This window comes from Chinchilla lanigera, unplaced genomic scaffold (assembly GCF_000276665.1).
Source record: "Chinchilla lanigera isolate Chin_1 unplaced genomic scaffold, ChiLan1.0 scaffold00120, whole genome shotgun sequence".
Lineage (NCBI taxonomy): Eukaryota > Metazoa > Chordata > Mammalia > Rodentia > Chinchillidae > Chinchilla > Chinchilla lanigera.
In genome coordinates this window covers 515,021-540,561 of record NW_004955521.1, presented here as the reverse complement: position 1 = coordinate 540,561, position 25,541 = coordinate 515,021, and the positions used below count along the sequence as shown (strand labels likewise).

At 39.5% G+C, this 25,541-nt stretch overlaps 1 protein-coding gene across 9 annotated transcripts in view; it reads right to left on the bottom strand.

Annotated features, from left to right (window-relative positions):
- Positions 1-25,541, bottom strand: part of Sncaip (synuclein, alpha interacting protein) — a 138,422-nt gene that overhangs the window by 8,130 nt on the left and 104,751 nt on the right. For 8 of the 9 annotated variants that reach the window (XM_005409294.2, XM_005409292.2, XM_005409297.2 and 5 more), the window contains 7 exons: positions 24,199-24,378; positions 19,893-20,006; positions 12,283-12,408; positions 8,541-8,710; positions 4,169-4,261; positions 2,103-3,165; positions 753-823 (listed from right to left, as the gene is read on the bottom strand). In XM_005409294.2, the coding sequence (XP_005409351.1) occupies positions 753-823; positions 2,103-3,165; positions 4,169-4,261; positions 8,541-8,710; positions 12,283-12,408; positions 19,893-20,006; positions 24,199-24,378 (1,817 nt within the window). The remainder of the gene's footprint in view (positions 1-752; positions 824-2,102; positions 3,166-4,168; positions 4,262-8,540; positions 8,711-12,282; positions 12,409-19,892; positions 20,007-24,198; positions 24,379-25,541) is intronic. The other variant, XM_005409299.2, reaches the window with a different exon arrangement.

Sequence of the window (25,541 nt, the reverse complement as noted above, 5' to 3'; positions counted from 1 at the left end):
AAATCATTTAAAGCAACAGTCATCTTTAAAGTGGACACTGGCTGCATCTACCTCCCCTGGCGCTGCTGTCTCTCCTCCCCCCATTTTCTGTCTGGTCAGGACTTGCATGTCTTCCCAGTGGGAAGGTGAACATTAGGCTGCGGAAGGACTTTGCTGAAGGAGGTGTCCCAGGAACTGGGCACTCACCTCTTGGGAACACAGTCTGTGTACTTGAAGCTATGAACATTTTGTTTGAGAGAGAACTTGTCCTATTGGTGAGTACCCCCGGGACTGCTTCCAGACTGGAATTGTGCTTCCTAACGCTAAGCTGATGGGGCTTTGCTCCTCCTGAGAGCAGCAGAATGTGACGAAAGGCACTTTCAGTTGATAATCAGCACTGAAATAAAACTCCAGCTCTGATCACAGAGGACCCCTTCTACCCATGACAGGAAATTTAATTCTAATACTTACTTGGTACTTGAATCCATTAAAACAAAGACTGAATGCCAAAGTCAACTAAGAAACATAGCAGTCTGTGAACTGAACAGATTCTTCTGACCAGTGTTGGCAGGAAGTTCCTGCAGTGAGTGGTAGCTACCTTTCTATGACCTAGTCACCCTCTGTGCCTCCTTCTATTGGGCACAGTTTTGTAGACTTTTTCTTCCTTGTTGTCATCCCGCACTCACATGTGCCTCAGGTCCATTATTTAAAAGCTCATGCAGTTCTAAGCAAAGGCCTGGAGATGCTGCACAGCGCGTCTCAGCACCACGTACCGTGCATAATTATGCAGATGCTCTTCAACCAGCGTGTTAGAGGTAAGACTGATGCAGCTGCTGTACATCTCCTAGAGAGGTGCAATTAAAAATCATCTGAAAACATGCAACAAGCTCAGCACATGCACAAGTCCCCATAAATATGAAGCATGCTGGAGACAGATTAGATGACAGCATCTTAGAATACACTTTAAGGAACAAGGGAAACTGTGGAAATGATTCTTTCACTACTGATATAATCTACTGAGTTACTTGGAAAAGTTTTATTGGAACAATTTAAGTTCTGAAATATTTAATTTAAAAGCCTAGTGTCTTGGCAACAAGTATATCTTTTATAGATGAAACAAACATACTGAAGTGCTTTAAAAACTAGGGTAATTTAGAGATGGAACTGATATATAATTTTAAAATTAGTGTTCTAGCAATTAAAGGGATACTAATTAAAAATTGATTTGACAGCACAAAGAACTGGGGTGGTTCTTAGACTTCACTATAATAGGATTTTAACATAATAAATAATAATAAATATAAATAAGTTATGAAGATTCTGACACTGTACTGGGAGGTCTGTTTTCATGGGACGTAGGTGATCTCTGCCATTCCTTTCCAGAACTTTGCACTTTGGCTGCCATGCTGCTTTGTGATGGCATGGTAAGCCAGGAACATGCAAAAGATGGTGCTGAAAAAGATGTTCACATTTCTTATTCACTAGATAGACATCACGGTGCATGGGTTTCCAGTAAGTGTAATTATAAAATGTAGCTGATGGCATATTCTGCCATCCCTTATGTGTGGGCAAGCACTTCCGGTTCCTACAACCTCCAGTCGACACTCAGGAGTGTGTTACATGATGCTCATGTGGAGGCCCCTGAGGTATTTTCATTTCAAAGGTCACTCCAAAGTTGAGTAGCTACATGTTCTTAGAAATGGAGTTTCTACCTGTGTGCCTTTTAATTGGGCTTGAGAATAAACTATCCAGGAACATGAAGAGGACAAACGCTTCCTGAGGCAGAATCAGTACCAGCGAAGGGCGGATTGTACACCAATTGGTGGGTTCATTTTGTAGAAACTGCCCCAGCCCTGGAGCTCTTGCACCCAGAGATCAGGTCATTGAGGGAAAAAGGGAGAGAATGTAATCCCTGGTGAGGAGCTGGCTCAGAGTATTTCCCAAAGAAAGGGCAGTGGGTATGTACTCTAACAGGACACATTTCATTAGAAATATACGAATTTAGCTTTCAATCCACCCTTTGGGGATTTCTGTGGGAATTCCCTCAAGGTGTCAACAGTCTGTAGGGTTAGGTAACCTAGTCAACTTAAGGGGGAAAGGGATGTTCTCCAAACAGCACTCACGGCCTTATTCTTTCCTTTGCTAGCAGAGCTGGTGGGATTTCCCTTGGTGTCCACCAGCTTCTTTCCAAGTGCGGTCAAGGGCAGCGTGGAAGTCTTTGGCTGGCTGGCTGCTGGGTAGTTGTTGTTATTGTTCTGGTTGCCGCTTAGTGTTTCCATGATGGACCGGAAGGTTCCGAAAGGTCTTTTCAGTGGTTCCCCAGGTTCGCTACTTGTGGAGCTCCGTGGGAGGGTCCTGCCTTTGTCCTTGTCTCCATTTAGTTCAGGGCTGCTTTGTTCCATCTGCACCACCGGCTCCTCAAAGGTAACTCTAAGTTTCAAGTTCTGAGATGTCCGGCGCTTGGAAGATGGGGACTTGAGGGCACTCTTGGGACTTGTGGCAACTTTCTGGGCAGCGGTGCTGTCAGGGCTGAACTGCATGGGGTCTCCAGAGGGCTGGCTTGGAGGAGTGTTCCCTGAGCCTGGACACTGGGATTCCAAGTCTGGCTCACTGCTCTCTGAGGTGGGAGATGGGCTATGGCCATCCAGGGATTTGGAGGCCTTGGTACTAAACGGAAACCTACGTCCTGATGCCAAGGAGTGTTTCTTTATCATCAGATGTAAGCTTTCTGTGTTGTCCATGTTCTCCAGGCTCTCCACGATGGGCTGCGGCCGGGGCCGGTCAGCCTTTCTCACTGGTGTGTGCTTGGGGTCCTCGGAGTTGTTGGAGTCAGTGTCAGACTCACTCAGCGACCTCTGCATCAGCTGCCTCAGCCTGGCTAACTTCAATTCCCTCTTCTCCAGAGGGATCTTTTTCGAATTTCTAGAACATGCCTGAGCATCCTGGAATTCCAAAGTCAGCTTCTCCTGGGTGCAGACATTCTCTGAGATTTCTTTTCCCAATAACTGGCGTAAAATTTTATCAGAATCTTCATCTTTTGCTTTGGCTCTGACCCGGCTGGAGGCTGACAGGCTTCCAAGAACTTGGATCCCTTCTTGGACTCCTGGTTTGCTTTTGGCTACAGACTCATCACTTGCATCTGGAACTCTCCAGTGAGACTTTCTGGAAGCTGGTGAAGAAGGTGAACTGAAAAAGCATGAAGGAGATGAGATGATTTCTTACTTGGCTAAGCTGAACCAGACACAAGTGGCTTTTATTAGCACTAATAGTTTACAGCTGGGTATGGTGATGCACACCCCCCCCCCTTAATCCCAGCACTTAGGAGGCTGAGGCAGGAGGATTGCTACAAGTTCAGGCCATTGTGGGCTACAAGGTTAGTTCAAGGCCAGCCTGAAGTACACAGCAAGACCCTGTCTCAAACAAACAAACAAACTTACAAATAAGAAAGAATGGAATTAAGAATAATCATTTAATCACTTTCATTAATTAAGAATAATCATTTAAGTTAAGAATAATTAAGAATAATCATTAAGAATTAAGAATAAAGAATAATCATTAAGAATTAAGAATAATTAAGAATAATCATTTAATCACTTTTCATAGCAATTTGCAAGTATACCACAGAAGCAACCACAGTGAAAGTATAGTATGCCTCACACCCTATGACTACTAAACTTGCCCGTTTACTGTTTACACATCAGTTTCACATGAATTTTCTCATAATTCCATTTTTAACAATCATATTGAGCTGAATATCCTTAACTCTCATTTCACAGGTCAAGAAATGAAAAAGAAAGTGATCTGTTTATAGGCATGGAACAAAGGAATAGTAGACCTGGAGATCAGTCCAGGTCTTTGACCCACAGTTTTTCACTGTGATAGATTATTTTTTATTCCTTGTCCTTTCTTTCTTTTTTCTTTCTGTATTGGAGGTTGAACCCAGAGCTTTTGCACTGGGCTGCCTCCTCCCCTGTCTTTTTGAAACAAAATCTTTTTAAATTGATACACTGTAGAGGCTAGAGTCAAACTTGTGATCTTCCTGCCTCAGCCTCCCAGAGAGCTGGGACTACACACATGTGCATCCATGTCTGACCATCATTTTCTTAAAAGTCATTAAAAGGAAATCCAGAAGAAGGCTCAGTGATTTAAAATACTTAAGAACTCCTCATACCAATGTGCCTAGTATTACCTGGGTGAAGAAGGTAGTGACTTTCCCTCAGATTTCTGGGCCTCTAGGAGTTGCTGGAGTTGGTTCTGTAGCATCACCCGCTCCATAGTCTGTCTGCAGGAAAACAACCAACATGTGCTCTCTGATATATGACTACTGCTATAAGATCTAGGAGGTAAAAGTTGTTTTTTTGTGACAATTTGTGTAAATTGCAATGAATTTAAAAGTTTTAAAAATCTGCATAATCTTTACCCTAAGAGAATTTAGAAATTCTCTTCTAAATTTAGAAAGTTTAGAAATTTTCCTAAGAGTCAAAAGTACCAAAAGACGTTTGTTCATATTAATGAAAAACAGAGTAGTCTAAATGCTCATGAATAAGATTGACAAATAACATAATTATTCCTACAATGGCAGCTATTGGAAATGATAAATGATAAGTACTAGAATACTTACAGATACACAGATATACAAAAGGTTTGCCCAATATGTGATATATATATATATATGCCTTAAAACAGAGTACTACAAATACTATGTGCAATCTTATTTTTAAGGAAACTATCAATTTAACAAAATCTAGAAGGATATAATCAAAATGATATTTACTCTAAATTGTTTAAATTTGTATTTTTATCCATATACTGATCAGAAAAAGATAACTGAACAACTCAAGAAAACTATTTCCTAAATCAAACATACATGTGCAAGCACTGCATTGTTTCTCTAGTGTAAAGCCTGAAAGAGTTAATTTAATCTAGGAGATATGATAGACATTGAGAATTGATAGGAAAGCACTCATAGGTAAAGGATAACTGGGATATGGGAAAAGAGAAGGGAAAGAAGGAGAAAGTTTATATATATGTATATGCAGGATAGTTAACACGGGTGTTCTACTGTTCTGTATTTCCTTGCTGAAAGAAACTGTCAGTGAGGCACTGGTTGATTAGCTTTGTATGTCTATATGTGTTTTCATGAGAAACTACATTGAAGATATCAATATGTAATACAATAAGCATTGTTAATTCCCTACCACTCTGTTTGTAACTCTGTAATGTCTGTACTGATCCTATGCTATTTTGTAAAATGTTGTCGATCTGTTAGTATTTTCCTCCTTTTATTTCTAAAATAAAAAAAAAAAAAAGAAAACTATTTCCACTTTGAGTAGCAGTTACATAACTGTTTTCATATACCAGGGGATGATGTATAGCCACACTGCATTTCCTCTGGGCACAAGAGCATGCATCTCAGAATATTCTTTAAGAGTTAAGAAAATAGTCCAGGGGCTGGGGATTTAGCTCAGCGGCAAAAGCGCCTGCCTGGCAAGCGCAAGGTCGTGAGTTCGGTTCCCGGTACCGGAGAAAAACCAAAAAAAAAAAGAAAATAGTCCAGAAGTCACCGGTTACAAGAAGTACAACCCACTTAGAGAACACATTATCAATTAATATAGAGGTTGACATAAGTAAATAAAACTCATTTCTACGGTACAGGAATAAGGAGTTTTTATAGAACCTGGCATATTAGTGAGGCATCCCCAAAGATTTCTATCTGTGTCCTATTCCCAGGAGATATGACTATGTTACCTCACAAGACAAAAGGGAAGGAACATTCTGTATCAACTGATGTTAAAACAGAAAGGTTACCCTGGCTCACTGAGATGGGACCAATCACATGAGTCCGCAACAGCAGAAGAGGAGGTGGGAAAGTTGGCAGAAGAGCTTAAGAATATGGGAAGGAATCAACCCTGACATCACTGGTGCTGAAGATGCAAGCGAGGAACTGTGAGCCACAGAATGCAGCTGGGACCAACCCTAGCTGGCAGCCAGTGGGAACGTGAGACCTAACATTCTACAACTGCAAGGAACTGATCCTGCCACACCCTGGGTCAACAGGACACAGGCTCACCCTAGAGTGCCCAGAAAGGATGCAGCTTGCCCACACCTTGATTTTAGCCAGGCAAGACTCCTCCTGGCTTTCTGACCTGCAGAAGTGTAAGATAAATTTGTGCTGTTTTTAAGCTACTAATTTTGCAGACTAGTGATTCAAATCCTTAGGAAAAAATTTCTAAGCCTGCACCTTTCTATGTCACTGGTTATCTAACAGGCTGAAGGGTAGTGTCCTGTGGCTATACTGAATAGATTTCTCCATTCATTTCCAGTTTGGCCAACTTCACTGAGATTAAAGGAAGTGAAAGATTAGGGTCTACAGGATTACTGTACCTCTCAGATTTTATCTTGCTATTGCTTTCCCTACAACTGTCCATAGCATTTAGCTTTGGAGGCACATGGACAACTGCTGTGTATTAGTGCATATTTATATTTTACCCTTAACAAAGTGGCCAGGACACAGCTGTGCACAGTTCACCAACTAAATCGCTATTGGAGCTCATGAAACTTTCTCAGTCTACCACTGGAGAGGGAGGAGAATGTTTTTTGATCTTTTCTGAGTATGTACTTTTGGGAAGAACATTCAATTTGAATGTTTCACAGTTCTTATGGATGTGTTCATATACTACCAGAGTAGATGTTGGAAGAGCTTTTTTGGAAATATATTAGGTAATATCTGCTCACATTTTCCATGTGTATGCCTTTTGTTCTAGCAATTCCTTCACATGGCAACTTATCTTTAGGAATACCAAAATAGGGACATGAAGACATGTGCAGAATTATGTTTCTATGGAAAGCTAAGTTAGCGAGTCATTACTCTTTGTACATTTTCCCTTCAGCTACATTGAGACCTTTAGGCTCAACCAGTTCACCTGTCTTGAGAAAGTTTTGTTTAGCTGGGCAGAGCATACTCAAAGACAGACATGTGTTTTTTCAATTTTAAATTTTATTGTATTTACTAGGAAATTTTTTTTTTTTATTGAGACAGGGTCTCACTATGCAGTTCAGACTGTCCTGAACTCACTATGTAGCCCAGAGCGGCTTCCAACTCACAGTAATCCTCCTGCCTCAGCCTCCTAAGTGCTGGGATTACAGGCATGCACCACCATGCCTGGCTTTACTAGGAAATATCTAAACTCGTTACAGAGATTATTTTAGGTATTGGCTGGGGAGGGACACAGACACTTGTACCTCAAAGGCAACAGAATGGAAACAGAGAGGTAAGTGAAGTTTCTCTAGGCTGAGAGAAGGGAAAGAGGGCCACGGGCTTTGTCACATTTCTGCATGATGTAAACATATAGTCAACTAGGACCTCTTGCCCACCCCAGCCTTTTCTTCAAATGAGTACTGTACTCAGGAGTAATATATTATATGTAATATATATTACTCTGTTTATATATGGTGTATATACATATACACATGTTATACTATATAAAACATATTCATAAATCATCTGCAATATATAGCACACATACACACATATATATATGTACATGGGACAGACTTTGTATCACCCCTCTAAAGTTTCACTTTGAAGGTTTATCCTCCTATTGCTCAATATCACTTAGAATCACATTACTTTGACTCTGATTCCAGTTTTCAGGAGCCTGTACCTGTATGTCAACTGTAACTAGTGCTGTCCGGGAGCTGGCCTTGTCCCCTCATTCAGCATTAGCTCTTTAGTCTGTCAGCTTGCTAGAAACCCACCTGATGGACTCTCGCCCAGCCCTCTTTTCTTCAAAGGTATCTTGACAAGCAACAAGAAATACCTCCTTGCCACCCAAATATGCAATGTGTTCCCGCTTAATAGTCATATCAAGGCAATAACTGACTTCAGTTAGAGTGAACACTGTTGTGTATTCTGAAGATTACTGAAACATCTGCTTAACTTTTATAATACATTTGCTGCTGATGGTTATGAAGTTTTTTTTTTTTTTTCTTTTTGAGACAGGGTCTTACTATGTAGCCCAGGCTGGCTTTGAACTCACAGCAATCCTCCTGCCTCAGCCTTTTGAGTGTTGGGATTACAGGCATGTGCCACCATGCCTGGCACTGAAGTTGTTTATAATTTCCCAAATACACAGTGTATTTTTTAGGAAAACTGAGAAACTGGTCTATTTATAATCTATTGTTAACTCTCATGCTTTATGATTCCTACAATACTAAGGACAGAACATCAGAGATGATGCCTAAATGTGCTTCCGTGCTCTGCTCTGTACCCTGGTCCAAGACATGAACACAGACAAAGGCTCCTTCCTGACCCATGGAGGCTTAAATTCCCTGCCCAGGCAGCTGGCCCTGCACCTGGTTTAAAATACAGTATCATTTTGTCTCTGCGGAGATGGCAAGTTCAACATAACCCTGGCTTGAGTGCTAAGATGGAGGAAAAGATAATGCTAGAATTCCCTCTATACCTGGAAGGCAGGGAGCCTATCTAAGCCCTGGAGCTGAAACCTCAGCACAATAATGACAGCTGGAGTCTGTTTGCACAGAACCAACAGGCCACTTACTCCTTCAGCTGCTTGGTCAGCTTCACCACCTGTGAGGCCAGGGACATGCAGGTCTCCACCACCACCAGGTACCGCGAGCACAGGGTGTGCCCGTGCCGCTCTGCGCTCTGGGAGGGCTTCTCCCCCACATGGTTCTGCATGGTGACGTTCGCTCCATACTCAACCAAGGTCTGTCAGAAAGTGCAGAGATATATGATTGCACAAGGGTCTCCCTCTAACCACTACATTTTTAATGAAATGTAACAGAGGGGTAAATGAGGCTTTTCTTGTTATTCTAGAGGCAGTCATCAGAGCCCATGGGGTGGGAAGCAGGTGCCAGCAATGTCAGACGCCTCCCTTCAGAGACTACAAGGTGGAGCTGAGTGGTCTGACTACCGCCTGTCCCCACCTGCAGCCCAGGGCGGGCTGAGTGGTCTGACTACCGCCTGTCCCCACCTGCAGCCCACACAGGGCGGTGCCTGGGACAAGACAAATGCTGCTTCCACCAAGTCCTTTCCTTTCTGAGGTGTGTGGCTCAGTTCTGTGGCGTTCTGTCCCTATGCATGGTTGGGCTCTGAACCGTCACCATAAAACCAGAGATGCCTATATGATGGGCGGTGGAACTGTGTTTAGCTGGACCTATTTGTTTGGCCCTGGTGACTGGCTCTGGAATATAGTCGCTAATTGCATGCTGAGTCTACTTGATCAGGAATCAAATGGACAGAAGGCAAAAGGCAAGGCAAGGAGTGAGTGGCTATGAAGCAATCAACATGCCCACCATGTGCGGTGGCAAGGTGGTGTGTGTGGACTGAGCAGACTCTGTAGAAGAGAAGCTGGTGTAAATGATGTGTCCCTGTTCCCACAAAAGGAGAAAGGTCTCCAGCCACAGATGGAAGCAGAAGACACTACAGGTTACGGGAATTCTATGGTAGAAGGACCCATGTGAGGTATGAAGGGGAGGCCCCATCCTCAGCAGCTGCCACAATCTGTGCTTGAAGAATGCCACAGAGAGTGTCAGTGACTACAGGCAGCCCCAGGAAGCAGTGGAACCTTCCAGGGACGCTGCGGTACTTCCTGTTAAGCAAAGAGACACCTGACGCATTTCTTAGTGTGTTCTCTCTGGCTCCACCATTGAAGTCCAGAAAGCAGAGGCGAGCAGGAGCTCTGCTGTGTGGTAACAGCTGTCCTGCTTACTCCCTACCCCAAGTCCCCGCCTGGGGTACGGTGTGGTGGTGTGGTTGGTGGGAAGAATGCTCTGGACCAGAAATAAGACTGAAATTTTACATTGCTTTGGAGTAAATTTTAGTAGCCAAAGGCATGTACAAAGTCATAGAATCTGGCCATAAGTAGAGGAGAGGGAGATTTGATGGAAAATTGGTGGCTGAAATCAATAGTTTAAAAACAATGAAACTATTTTGTGTTTATATGAGATGTCATAAGATTCCACAAAAAGCTATTTACATCACTATTGATCAACCACAATCTGATGAAATATCATAATGAAACTGTGTACTCTGAGGTTAATTTTGGTAGTAATGATTTTTTTCCACAAATAATACTTGTATTTAAATTCTTAGACTATGTAGATCAGAGGTCATTAGGGAGCTCAGTATCTTTTTGGTTTAGGAACACTCATCAGGAGAGGTCCATTTATCATGCAACCTCGCCACCTCCCTCACAGGGTTGCCTGGGGCTCTGTCAGCAGGGAGCTGTGAGCTAGGAGAGACCAGTGTGAACACACACTGGTGCTGCTCCCCTTAAGGCTGCCCTCCAGTTTTCTTTGCACTGTTTTCCTTACTCCATACCCTCCTCACTTCATAAGGCCTCTTGTTCACTCTCAGTCTCTTTTGATTCTCATTTTTTAAATCTCACATCCAGTGGATAGACCCTTTCCTAGGGTTAGCCAGTGCCAAAAATATCATCTGTGTAAAGCCAAGTGATGAATGCTCTGGAAGGAGAGACTGCCACTCTTCACATATTAGAAAAGAAAATAACTAAAATCTTAAATAGATTTAGTGATATCAACTGTCTTTCTGGCTTTCAGTCACATATTAGCTGATTATTATTTCAAGATTACCAAATATTGAGGTGTTTGGTAAATGGAAAATTATAATTTCTGTGTTAATTATCATTCTTCCATAAAAAATACTATTACTCCTTTAATCTTTCTGTGGATCTTGGTAAGAATTTAAATGTCTGTCCTTTCTATATTTTCTAATTTCTTATCATTCCTTTTAAAAGTTGGTGCCTTAAATTAGAAGATGCACGCTTTGCCAACATAAAGGGAAAACATTCAGATGTATGTACTCCCAATTATTTCCTACAGAGATAGCTCTTAAAGAGCAGTTTTGAGTGAACAGAGAGCTTTCTGTTGCTATCCCTGCACTTACATCTTGTCTTTTACATATTCTATTTCCTGATTGCTCCCTATCTCCCTAAACAACTAATTTTCATTGAGTAGTTTTCTGTTGTGGGTATAGTCTACCTTGTGCACAGTAGGACCTCAGTACCTGCTGCACACTGGGTTGGCAACAAAGGAAACAACACACACATGCACCCACACACACAAGCCAAGAGCAGTGTTGCTTTGTAGGGACGGCAAATGTGTTATACACACAAAGCATGTGAACTGCATGACATCACTGAGGTACAAGTACTTCTATAGTAATAGCCTTCAAGCATATGCTGTGAATTTTCTTTTCCCTGAGATGTGGGAACAAATCCATAAATGTTGGGGCATTTTCACCAAGAATGCTTTGATCGGCCTGATTCTGTTAACTACATTTTTATCAAAAATAAAATTTCAGGTCAAACCTAAACTGACTTCATTTTCTATTCTTCAGTGTTTAGTTTGGACTCTCTGCGCCTGACTGACCCTTCTGCTTCTCTTTTTGCTCTCTTTGAGGGTTTTCAATGTTTTGAGGGGAAAGGGTTGATAATGCATTCATGTTCACTATCCCTAAACTTTTAGGGACCATTGCTGGGCTCCCCCATCATGTGCTATTCTGATGGTGGCACCAGGTTTAGTTCAGACTTGTGCAACTCTGTGTCTGGGTGACAGATGAGATGCTGTCTCCTCTTCCTGCAGGAAACCCATGATCTTGGGGAACAGCTCACAAGCTCTGGTGCAGTGACTGCACCCACAGAAAAGAGAATGCTGAGAAGGCATGCTGGGCTCCCGGGTGGGAGGGCGGGCCAAACAGGGCCTGCCTCACTTGCTCAAGGCCCGAAGGCAGCAAGATTTACCTTCTTCCCCAACTAATGCTTGGCTTTCCTGGATGCATTTGAGAAGCTCAGACCTACCATAGACAAGATGGGAAGCAACACCTACTATGAAGAATTCTTCTGATCCATTCGGTCTTATTTTTCATACATCTGGGAGGTAAAGATGTACTAATGAGGGTAACAACAGTCTACCCTGGAGAGACTGAAAAATGTCGGTCTGGTGGTGGTTTCCATACCGACTTGAGAAGACAGCCTACTTCACAACTTTTGTCCTCAGCACTGGGGCTTTAGGATAAGGTTGGAAGAGCAGGCAAAGTCCCATTCCACACCTCTGACACTGAAGGAAAGACTCTCAGGGCTACATATGCCAACATTTGTGTGGATTTTTAAAAATACAAATATATCATTAAAATTTCTTATGTCTACTATGTTACAAAAGGTGATTTAATCCAGGAATTCTCCTGATGAACAAATGCTTATTTTTTATTTCATTACTTGATACAGTCCTCACTTCCCACAGAGCTGCAGGGCTGTGTACCTGTATGCACCCGAGGTACCCCTGCTGTGAGGCTACATGCACAGCACTGTTGCCATCTTGGTCTACTTCATCCAGGGAGATGCCTTGTTCTTGCATGAACTGAAGAAGCCACAAAAGAATCTTTTCCTACACACACAAGAACACTTGGAATTAATACAATATCATGCAGAGATGTCAAATACAAAGACAACAGAAAACTACTCTCTAACTTGTGAAAAGTACGTTAAACCAAGATTACTATATCAAAGGAAATTTCTCATTCAACAGCAACGGAAAATTCATGAATGTAACTGAAGTGAATGAAAGAAGTCTGAGTGGAAATACTTTTGTTGTATTCACTTACAGAGGAAAACAGATTCACAGGAAGTATGAGTATTTCCTCAGTGTCCTATAACTAGGCAGATCCAAAGGTGGAATCAGAATCTTGGTTTTTTTATTCCAAGGCTCCTGAGAAAATGCTTTTACTACTGTGTTAAACTGTGTATAGGTTTCAATTATATTACCAGAAAACCTTAAACTACTGAGATGTAACTTCTAGTTTTAAATTTGTAATTCTGAAACATTTATAACTCTGAAACCTCCTAACCTTTTGCAATCAATAGACTTATATTTATATTGTCAAGTACAAGATAAACTCACTCAACTAAAACCAGGAGCCTTTTGTTTTTTCCAACCAAGTGGTGGTAGCATTATAACGTGAAATCTTTTCTTCTTTCATGTTTAAGAGAGGGAATCAAAAGCTCTGAACACAAGTGTTTCAAAGGAAAAGTCATAAACCAGACAGCATGTTTCATCACAATCTGTTTGCATTTTACCCACCTAATGTTTTGTGGTATTTTCATGTTATGTTTGGCTTTTCAAGAAAGCAGGGGGATGGGATTTCACTGTTTTAAAATAGAATAATTAAATATAAAGTTAGAAAAATACAAGAGTGGTAAAAACAACAGCATGAGGTTCAGCGAGTGGAATTTGACATTTAAAAAGATGATCATGTGTTTGAAATAGCCTTGAAATTTTTTTTCTTAGCCTTTTAAAGGATTTTTTTTTTCCAGTTATTTGCTCGGACTGGTTGTGAACTTTATACTTCTCTGGATTAAATTTGCCTTCATCTTCTGAACATGTCAACTAATCTGCTAAAGGAACGTTGGATGAAAGCAGTGAACTCCTTTAATGTTTCACCCCTTACGCTGGGAACAGGGCACTATTTATGAAGGTATCAGACATCAAGGACAGAATGAATATTTGTACCACACTTTTTCCAAATGAGCAAGCAGGAAGGAAGACTTCTAAAGAGCAAAAACACAGAAACATAATAAATGCCTAGAACCTCCCAAGCATGAACCTGAGAGAGCAAGGTGACTCTTAGCTGCAAAAGCAGACAGACCTTGTGGAATGCGAAATCCTCCCGGGTCCTTAGAGAGTGGGATGGAAAAAGGCTGGAGGCCAGGGCTGGGAGTGGAAAGCTGGATAAAGACATTCTGATATCTGTAGCCTCTTTTTCTCTCTGGGAGAAGGTTGGAGCTGATACTTGAACTAGAACAGGTAATGTTTTCACAAGCTTGAAGTAAAGCTACTTCCTTTACCTTTTCCAATTAGGCAGAGGAAAAATACTGCATTTCCTTTAAGTGGAAACAGATGATTGCACCATGTGATACTAACTCCCTAAAAATCTCAAAGAGTGGAAGTATCCCAGGATAAAAATCCTGTTGGATTATGTTAACCATTGGTTTGAAGTCCATGGGTAAGATACATCAAAACTACATGAGGACAGGCTGTTTAGCCTCTACTGGTGAAAAAGACGGCCCTACCACACGTGGATCACACCTTCTTCAAAGGGGCATTTACAAGCTCATGGTGACTTGACTTGCCTCATGATATTAAATCACACATTCTTAAAACTGCAGACTGGAAGGAATTTCAGGGAATTATCCAATTCAAACAGCCTTATTTTATAAACTTGAAAACTGAGGGAGAGTACAACTGTGGGTTCTCTGATTCCTAGGGGCTTGCTCTAGCAAGTAAAACTCAGAGGAGTTCAAGATATTTAGAAATGTTTTACCCATACTTCTTGTCATGTAAATTTTCATTTTTTCAGACACAAATATTGTAGTGGTTAGATCTACTCCACTGGGACAAAGACACCCTTACTAACATACAGTATGTTGGTTTTTAGTGGTGGGGTCATAGCTTTTCATAAGCTTGAAGTAAAGCTACTTCCTTTACCTTCTCCAATTGGGTAGAGGAAAAATACTGGATTACTTTTAAGTGGAACAGCACACTTTGTAATACCAGGAATTTTACTGTTATTGAAATCTGGGGGTCAGCCCTAGACCCTGGGAGAACAAAAGACACAAGGTATACGTATGTCATGAGAAAGTTGTCTTGGCTCCTGAGGGCTGTCCAAGCTAGAATAAGTCTGTATTATTATAATATCCTGTCTTTTTTCTTTATGATGCTAATTAGAGATCTTACTCAATTCAATATGTGAGACTTATATAAGGGGAGAATCATCTTTGATTGTTTAGGATAAAACAGGTGTTTACCCAACATCTCAAATTTAGTTTTCTGTAGGATAATTTACTTACATAAGAAGATAAGCAATTGGTCTGTTGGCTAATATACTGAAATAAATAGCCTTCCCATCATACTGTGCAGAGAAGTAATAGCAAAAGGGACAGGCTGGCATACACATGGTCTTCTAACACCCCACATTAGGATTTCTGAGATAGATGTGAAGATGGTCAGTATCCTCAGTTTTGGTAAAAGCATATTTAGCATCCAATCTCAGAAATTCTACTGATTCTGGAGAACATGCCTGTGGAAACACACAGTTCTACAAATAAACAGTAACTTATTTGACAAAAATACCTTATAAGGAGGACCAAACACATGTGGCTAGTTATTCTCCAGCTGGAAGCCTCTATCCATATATAATGTGTCTTCCACTTCCCTTAGCCCTTTAGTGAAAGTTCTCTCTCTGTACCTTCCTCTTTCCCTCTCGTCCCTACCCGTCTTCCCAGGTGGAGATATTAAAGGAAGACTTTAACTCAGATTTTCATTTCCCAGTAAGTATTGCTTTCAGAGAATTCCCATGTAGTCACATGCATGGAGAAGCCCTTATGTATTATTTCTGTTTTATTCCAGAATGTCTCTCTAACTTACCTTTCACTCATCCACATATACCCATCTACATACCAGCTTGCATCTACTGACTGAAAACTTCTTGCATGTACTAGTTTCTTCTTCTGGGGATTTTCTGGTGCCCTGTTTTAGTGTTGTATTTTATGTGTTCCCAAAGGCAATGCAAGTTGTTTAAAGAGGCAATTAATACACGTAATTTATGAGATTTGCTGGACAAATCCTAATAAAAATTTGATTGAAAGGCATGTCACAGTTTCATTGCTGGTATCAATAAAATCTCTATAGTTTGTGGTATAAGCATAAGTTCTGAAGCAGTCAGGTTTGTCTGAAATCATAGATCACTGAATTTAATACTACATCCATTTTAAGATTCATTCCAATTTTTGAGATGTTAAAATGTAAAAAAGTCCAGCAATGATTTCATAATGTAATTTATTGTAAGATAAATGTAAGATCCAGAGATGATAAGATGTAAAAAAAACAATCACTGCATATAAACACTGATTAAACAGGTTAAGGCCTAAATAATTCTTTGCATGTTTCTCTTTACTTATGGTGACATAAGTAAATAATATGGGCAGCAATATAAACAATAAATTGGAAGGCATCAAAATATCATAATAGCCACCGTTTGTCTAGTGCCTGCAGGATGCTGGGCAGTGTGATTTTTCTCAGTCCTAACAACAACCCTCTGAGGAAGATTCTATTACCTCTATTGTGTAAGTGAAGAAACTGAGGTTCAAGGGGCCTCTTCTTCACTTTCTTTTTTAAATAAATGCATCCAAGGCCGCTAGTAGCTGGAAGGGCCAGGATTAAAATCCAGGAAACCGAGATAGGGACCAGTGTTTTCTGACTGTTTTCTGTCTTCTGAGTATGTATTCACACAATTTGGCTCCTCAAAGGCCAGACTCTAAATGACATGCTCCCTCTGTGGCCCTGGGTTCAAGAATCACTTTAGCTACCTGTCAGTCTATGAGTCCATAGAGCTCTGGGTCTGCTGTGCTTTTCAAGATCAGTACTTGGAGAGCATACAAATGTGCATGCTAAGAGTTTTCTTTTTTTTTTCTTTCATCTGCAATCACAGCACTTTCAGATCTTTTACTTCCTTTTGCCTTGTGACAGTGAGACAGTAAAGTCAAGGAGGGAATGCTTCTCCTTTTGAAAGTAAATTGCAGTGGAAAACAATACCTCTAGAAGTATCCTTACCAGCCTGCCTATCACTGCTTATGACCATTCATGGGAACTGCTCAGGCTTTTCTTTTTTTTCAGAATGTACTCTTTTAGGGTATCAGTGAGATAAGGGCAAGGGGAAGAGGAGAGTAAGGGAGGGTAACAGAGGGGGTGGATAAGATGAAGTACATTATATGCATATATGAAAATGTCCTGTGAGGCCTCGTATTCAGTATAATTTGTATATACTAATAAAAATAACATGAATAAAAGAAAAAAGATTAAAGAATACTTTCTTATTAAAAAATATTCTTAAAAAAATCTCCATCAGGAAGCATTTAAAGAAATAAACAGTGTAGGCAAAGGTGTATTAGGTAAACATGCAGTGCAATGATGTAGTTTATTTCTCTGGAAGAATATCTTGACTGAAAGTCACATGAATGATTCAGAAACAAAAAGAGTTGTAGGTGAGCTGCTGTGAGCCACACAGAGCCCAGTGACTGCTACAGGATCTGCTCACAGACAAGCCTGCCCAGCACTTGGAACCTCAGTGCTTAAAAAAAACCAGCCCAAGTCACACGCGCAGTGGCTTTGAATCAACATGGCTCTGTATCACTTGCTGAGCCCCAACATCCCTCTCAAGGGAGGCAAGGCAGGCCTATTCAAGAACACCCTGCATTTCCGAATCTCCCAGAGGTTTTCACCTTTGCCCTCCCTCCAGCTCATTCTACTAGGTACAATCGGGCAATGAAATAATTGCACCCTCCGAGACTTCAAGTGTCAAGAAAAGGAAAATCAATTCCTATCAGTGGAAGATCTATCACTCCATGAGACTACTAAAAACTGCTGGCTACCCTGTGGTACTGGAGTCTTTAAAGGTAATTTTGACAAGAGATAGACACAAATTGGGAGCCCATTCTTGAAGAATCTATATCAGGGGCATAGGGCAACTAAACAAAACCTAGAGGAATTTTGCTCAGTACTATCCTTGCTGGAGGTATTTACTGAAGAAACAAAACCAAGGCATGCTCAAGTGTGTGCTTGATGTAGGAAAACTTGCATGTGCTGAATCCATTAGAAAACTGTTCAATAACATTGTTCCTTGTGAAAATATTAGCCTTGTAATAGTTCCAAGTTCAGCATCTCTGCAGGTTATCTGTTACATAAGATGTAGGGTGGCTGGATGGGATTCTCAAAGGTGGCTTCTACATTTTCCACTTGGGTAGGAATGCTCTCCTAAGAGTGTTGGGGAATGCTCCCCTCAAAGCTGAATTTTATGTCATAAAAATGCTTATCAGTTTGCAATAACCTATAGATTGATACTAGCAAGAAACAACCCAGCTCTTCAAATAGGTTGCTAATTTCCACATTTTCCTCTAGTTCAGTCAAGTAAACCCCAATATCACCCAGTCAGTCCCAGAAGGGGCACTACTTTTTGTTCTAGATCAACAGCTTCAAAATTACCAGAAACTGCTGTGAGAGTTGAATGAAGAAACTGGCACATACAAGTGCTTAAGAAAAAGAATACCAAATGCTGAACAATTTACTTAAGAGTCTCCAAATGGCCCTGCAATCCCTTACACGTCTCCTTTCAGACTCTCTTACAAGTTCAGGCAGCTTTTCCACCAATATCTCTAGAAGTCCTTGTTAGGCTTTAAATAAGCAAATAAAGATAAGGTCATGAGATTGCTATTTATACAACTTAATAAAATTCTGTCTTATACTACAAATAAATTACAAAAATTAAGAGTGATCAAATTCTTCTGATCCTTTGAAATTTTTATTTTCCCTTTGCCAGTCTAAGCAAAAAAGTGTATCATTAGCAAATACCTATTAACAATTATTGGCTGTTTTTAGGACACAGGATGGAGACTAAGTACAATACACAAAGAAAATATGGTAACTGTAATATTTCAGAAACAGTGGCTTAATGAGTTTTGAATGTTCCTTCTCCTTTTTTCATTTCATGAATTTTCATAGTTAACTGTTCACTTCAGTGAAATGTGTAAGGTGCTCTGAATAGCACTATGTATTGTTAGACAAAATTTTCTTCAGCTAACGCCACTGTAACACTTTGTGCAAATTATATAAACAGATGGGGACAAAACAGAATTTGGCCCGGAAGTCAGAGGACCTGAGTAGAAATCTAGTCTTTTCCACTAACCACATTAAGTCATTTAACTTCCTCTAGTCTCCACATCCATGAGAAGGGGATTAAAATCAACACGTTCTCACAGGATTGTTTTGAAGATCAAATAATGTACACAAAATCCAATGACGTGTTGCTGACACACATTTGGAGCGTGTGTGTATGTGTAGTTTACCCTTTTTAAGATGTATACTTTCATCTATGTTAACTGAAGTTACTCCAGCACAGGATGACTCCCATGAGACAGACCTGGTAATGTTCTTCAGCCAATTTTTTGAATTTGAGATTGTCAAGCTTGAAAAAGCATAATCTCTTTTTAACAGTAATACAATTTACTGTCACTGGGAAAGTTTATGAAGCCAAAGTTGATATGGTTATGCGCATGAGAAATAATTTTCTTTGCCACAAACAAATATTAAATCTATTTTAATACAGTGCTGTTTTTATTATTTTTTAAGGCTGAAAGTGGCATTTTGTGGTTCCCATGTTTTTAAAAGAAAATTTACATTCATACTCTTCAAAGGACAGCAGGGACTTTTTTATTCCATACACTGGACCATGATCTGCATACATTAATTATTGTTAGGATATTCTAATATAAAATTAGTTGTAACTAAAAGGCATTGAGTATATGTGCTTGCTCATCTTCAGAGGGAAACTTCCTTGTTTAATGTAAAGATTTTAACTTTGTGTTTGATAAAATATTTTTCCTTTTGATGAAGATCAAATGTAATGTAAAAAAATTCAAAAACATATATGCACAGAAACCTCTTGTAATTCTAGCCTGAGTGATAATGACTGTAAGCATGTTGTGTCTTAGTTTTTCCTAGTCTTATTTTTTGTTTCTCTATTTTTCTAAATTCGGTTGTTAGCCAATTACAAAAATAGTTTTGTATTATATATTTTAATTAATATTGTGTAGTGACTATTTTCCAATAAAATTTCATCACTTGAATGTAGCTTTATTGTTTAGTAAATAAATTAGATCATTTAAAATATTTCTTCATTAAAATGTGCTATGATGAATATCACTGCTTATAAAATTTTGGATTTGTTTAACGATTTTTTAAAAATTTGCATTGTGATGAACTGATAATAAAAAGACTAGATTATATGGCACACACAGGTAAAATACTTAAAAACCCCATACCTGGCCATAGCAACCTGCGTAATGAATAAGGCTTGGGAAATCCTTAGAACAACTCAGTTCTGCAATGGCTTCAGTTTCACTCACCATCCACCGCACACACTCCAACTGGCCATTCTAGATTTTAAAAAAGAAAAGAAGAAATTCAAGGGAATGCAGCTCAGTCTAACTAAGTCAGTTTATTTTTTTCCTTATCTTTTCAATACCAGATTTCGTTTGTTGATCTTCTTTATTATTTTCGTCATTCTCTATCTCACTTATTTTCATTCCCATTTTTAGTATTTCCTTCCTGCTGTTTGCTTTGGATTCCATTTGGTCTTCTTTCCCGTTTTCCTAAGGGGGATTAGCTATTGATCTGATGTCTTTGTCCTCCCTCTTTTCCCTTCTACAGGATTCCCCGTCTAAGTACAGCTCTGGCCACACCCTGTAAGTGTGGATACCCTGTATTTTTAATGATCTGCAAGTACTCTCTAAATTCCTGTCTTATTTTTTTCACTGACATTTGTGTTAGAGAGTGTTAATTTCACATACTGTGAGTAATCTAAATCTCTTTCTCTTAATGCTTTCTAATTCTACTATTACTGAAGGACATAAATTTTTATTTCAATCCTTTCCAATTTACTGAGATTTGTTTCATAGTCTAACACAAGATCTGTCCTCAAAGTGTTCCATATGAACTTGATGAAAATGTATATTCTGTAGTTGTTGGTTATTCTTTCAGAAGAATGTTAGATGTAGTTATTCAATGAGACCATACTTCAAATGCTGTTAACAACACAGAGGAAATATTATATTGCTCCTACTAGTATGAAACCAGTATCACTTGCCATTAATATAAATACCAAGAAAACACACAAAGAGAAATGATTAAATTCTAGCAGGAGTCTGCCTGCCAAAGTCTATAGTCATGGGTTCACTTATTACATATTAAGAAGGAGTATTACTAAGTTTATGTGCTTGAAGTCATGTTATCATCTGACCAACCATTTGCCTTTGGGCTTAATCAAACAACAGAATATTAAGCACGTCCTTTTTGAGAAAATATAATGTTTCTAATCGTCTTATTGCCATGGTGATTCAAGTGGATTAGAAGTATTTAACTGCAATCTTGAATTATAAAGTTGAGATGTATATATCAGGGGCTCAACTTGATGTAAAGTAAATGTACAGTTACGTGGTAGATTTCTTTAGATAATTGGTTTAATCCATAATCTCATAACAAAACACTTCACTTCAGTATTTATCTTTTTCCATTAATAATGCTCTAATAATAAATAGGTAAGAGTTACTAATTTTTTGTTCACTAGAAATGTAAGTTTTTAGGGTCTTTGGATGCTAGATTTCCTTTGTCCTTCTTATCCATAGCAGCAACACAACAAAAAAAATCACTCAAAATGTTTTACATGTTAAATACATGTTAAATTCAGGTTTACATGTAAGCTCTCTTCTCAGTAGAGAGTTGCCATACTTCACAGTTCAAAGTGTATTCTATTGATCAGTAGCATTATACTGACATGTAATTGCAATTTACTATGAAACGAAATGACTCAAGAAGAGAATAATGTACACTGTATCTTTACCTTTGTATAGGCAATTGCTTATGTTACTCTACTTTTAATATTTGTACTTGGGTCAATGCTTGTGTATGTACAGGAACGTCACAATGCAAGATGCTGCTAGCTCAGGCACAAAGCATTAAAATTATTTGTGAAGATTGGTGGTCATATTAAAACTATTGTGCCAATAAAAAAAATACCAGAATGAGAAATGAAAAAGAAATTAAAGTTATTTCATTCCAAGTCTGTTTAGCTACTAAAATAATTTCTTCTGCTAATCTCATTTTGGAAAACAGACTGCTTTAGAAAGCAAGTATTTTAGGAATGTTTCTTTTCAATTTGTTTGCTTAACCATTTACAAAAGATGCTCAATAACATTTTGAACTCCCAAAGTATCTATTGCTGAGTCCCTAGAAAATATATAATAAATTCTGCACCTAACTGACACTATTTATTGTGTTCCACTTAAAGAGTTTACGAGTGGGGGAGAGATGTAAGCCCTGATACGATGTTACAGCTCCTTTTCTCAGGTAATCTTATGCAATACCTGAGCTCTGATTGTTTCCTCTCAGCCAAGTCATCCTATCCCAGCAACCTTTTCATGTTTGACTAAGTGTGTTTGTCTTTAATAACACTAGGGCTCTTGGAACACTGTTTAACGTGGCGAACCACCACTAGTTGGTTACTAGTGTTCAAAACAAGGTCTTAAGATGGAAGAATGACACCTCCTCAGAACGCTTTCAGCTTCTCAGTTTCTGTCAAAATACACTGAATGTACCAAAATGCTATGGATCAGATTTCTAAAGGGAGTGGCACTTGTTACAAAATATTTGTACTTACTACTTTTTACAAATTCTAGATTAAATAATGGAACAGAGGGACTCTTCTTTTTCGTAAATTATTATTCAGAAGTAAAGTAGGAGAGGCCTAGGATCACAAATCTGCAAAAGTTTCAAGTCTTATGGGTTTGATATACACTTTTCATTCAAACAACTTCTTAAAAATGATATTCAAACTTGCAGACTTCTGATTTGGGGGCAATACAGTTGACTGTAGAAATTTTGGTCTAAATTAATATCTACATGGAGTAAAATGTGTTATTCTGAGGGTTGGCTTAATGGTCATTATGTTTATGTACCTCCTACTCAAAGATTTTTAATCTAGCAAAACAGGCACTGGCTAGGGCATATATGAAGAAAAAATGCTTTCAACTACTTTCAGCTACTATACAGTAAGGAGACAGTCAATCTACCATTAGTCACAAAAACCAGTGTGAACTGTATTTTATAATACAAATATCAAATAAAATACCAATGCAAATGTCACATTCACTGACACTGTAAGAATATTTCATTTGTCACTCATATATGTTCAGTGATGACCACACCCTACCCATCTTCCCACAGGACTCTGTCATGGAACTAGATCCCGAGTCTGAGTCTATTCTTCCTACACTGGGACTACTGGAAACAGCTCTGTCTTTTCCACAAGCTATGAGCTCCTTAAGAAAAGGGACTGCATCCTACTCAAATGTCTATTGCCAGCACCTAACACAGTACCAGGTGGATTTGGTATACACTGTTGAACTTTAGTCTACTGAGCCTTCCCTTCACATTTGACTTCTCTTTCTTCATGGTCATTGCTGCAGTTCAGCTCTTAATATGACATAACACCGTTCATGACCAGAGGAAAATAATATGCACCAGGATCACAGATTTCTTATTTTATAAGAGGAATACTTTCCATACTAGTTTTGAAGACATACTTTACTACTGAGCAAAATTAAATAAGATAGAATTAGGTTTTTAATACATGAAATCTCACTGAATAGCAAATAAAGATATACGAATTCACCTTTGCATAAAACATATATTAAAAACAATAACTAATTATTTTTTGAATGTAACATGTTCTGTGAATTCACAGTTGGTTTCTTTAGCAAATTCCGCTAGTCACTACCAATATAAGTCCATTTATAAAAAATTACAAATATTCAGCTTTTGGAAGATACAACTATTATGCAAAGCCAAGTACATATGCAGAAGTGCAAGATGCACTGCTTTTCCCCAAACATTGCTTTGGCTTTTTAATTAACATGACATTTTACATTTATTTTCCAAAGATCTTAAAGTAATTTTGGGTTACCACCTAATCTTCCAGTGTTACACATTTTAGAGAGGAATTAAGTGCCGTGCTACACTACATTTTAAAGAGAAATTCAGCGCCACGCTGTAAGTGCAGTTTGCATTAAGTTGTGCAGTTTTGACAGCACATGGTTCTCTGCAAGAGCTAAATGCGAGATCCACACTGATATTCTAAACAGCGCTTCTAAAGGCACTTAAACTTCAATCCTGATCCACTAAAAGCCCGCTTTATTATCTGAAATACTCCCACATGCTACCATCCCCTAAAACACACTTTGTTCTCATTTGTCTTACTCATTATTCTCATGTTAGGAAAAAGGTGATACTGTCTCTAAATAATCACTTAAACCGCAGTGATGAGTAACAGCACTGCAACATGTCATTTTCCTCTCTTGCTGTTGGCTGCTTTGAGCTCACTCTCACTGGACAATAAATTTGAATGCAGTCTGAAAATCTCAAAGCAGTTAGACTGAAATGATTCATCTCTTATATGTAACACGTTCACCTGCTGTTTGCTTGATAAATCACTCTACTATATCTCCTTTCCAACACTTCAGCTCACAAGCAATCTTAAAGAACAGAAATGTAATGCTGGCCCCAGTGAGTCACCTTGATGGCCAGGCCTGCTGGGGTCAGCTTCTCTGCGTTGCGCTCGTTGAGACAGTCCTCCCCCATCAGAGAGGTGAGGTGCTGCAGACACTCTGCGTGCCCTTGTGATGCGGCGATGTGCAGCAGGTTGTTTCCATTTTCATCATGAATTTTGTCTAGATTGTCTGCAGCTAGGTGTGGCTGTATGAACAGTCAGACCAGAAAATTTAAGTAGAAAATCACAACAAGACACTGCAGGGGGTTTGCTCTGGGCAGCAGGAAGAAGAAATGTGCTCACAGAAGCTCTGGTGGCAGTGAGGGAATGCAGTAAGTCCATGCCCTGTTCTGTAATTCTATGTTACCATATGCTTTAGGTCACAATTTCTCAAGGGGCTGCTCTCTCTGTGAGCAGCGAGGCTGGGACCGATTGGCTTTCTACACTGCAGTGACACGGCACTGACCCCTCCACCTGACTGCTAAGTCCTTGAGGGCCAGGTTTGTTTTACTTCCTGTGGTAGGTTTGCAGATACTTGTTTGGATCTGCTTACTTGGTACAGGACTATCAAGAGTTGGTTTTGACTATAAAGTGCATGACTGTAGCTACAGTGTGCTCCTAGCTATCTAGACACTGTCACCCCAACAACTCCTGGGGACACCTGGAGGCTACTTGGCTTCGTGTCTTCTCACTTCCAGTGAAATGCAGTCCCGGAAGATGAAGCACTGAGTCTGGTGGGTGAAGCCAGCAGCATTAGCATGTAGGATATACAAACACATGGCAAGGATGGAAGAAAAGAACAAGCAAACAGAATCAGAAGAACAAGGAAAACATGGAAAAGACGTTTTCAGGGACAAATCTACTACTTATATTTGGTAAAACTGTTTGAACACATTGTCCTGTTATAGCGATATTGTGACCATCCGGTGAAGAGTGCTGCACCTTATCTATGGTGGCTTCTCACTAAGTGCAGTCACACTGCCGACAGGCAATGACTTTCTTGAATGAGAGTTTAATTAGTCTCATAGTATGAGCCCAGGCATGTTACTGTTTCATTCATGTCTAGAAGCCAGAAAATAACAATGCAGGCAGATGGAGGGCTATTTTGGTAAAGTGCTTTATGTGCCTAAGCAGAGCAGACTTTTCTTACATCATCATGTTACTCTGTGTCCAGGGCTTTGAAATGCTGCTTCATGCTCTTTACACATGTAGAGCTGGAACTAAGTAAAACTCCACGTGGGTCACAGGGCAGTCAAGCTCTAGGGTAAGCTTCTATTTGCAAATACTTTTCAAATATTCTGGCCCAACTTTTCTGAATAATGGTCAGGATAAACAGAAAACTCTCTGTGCACCTATCTGGAAGGGTGTG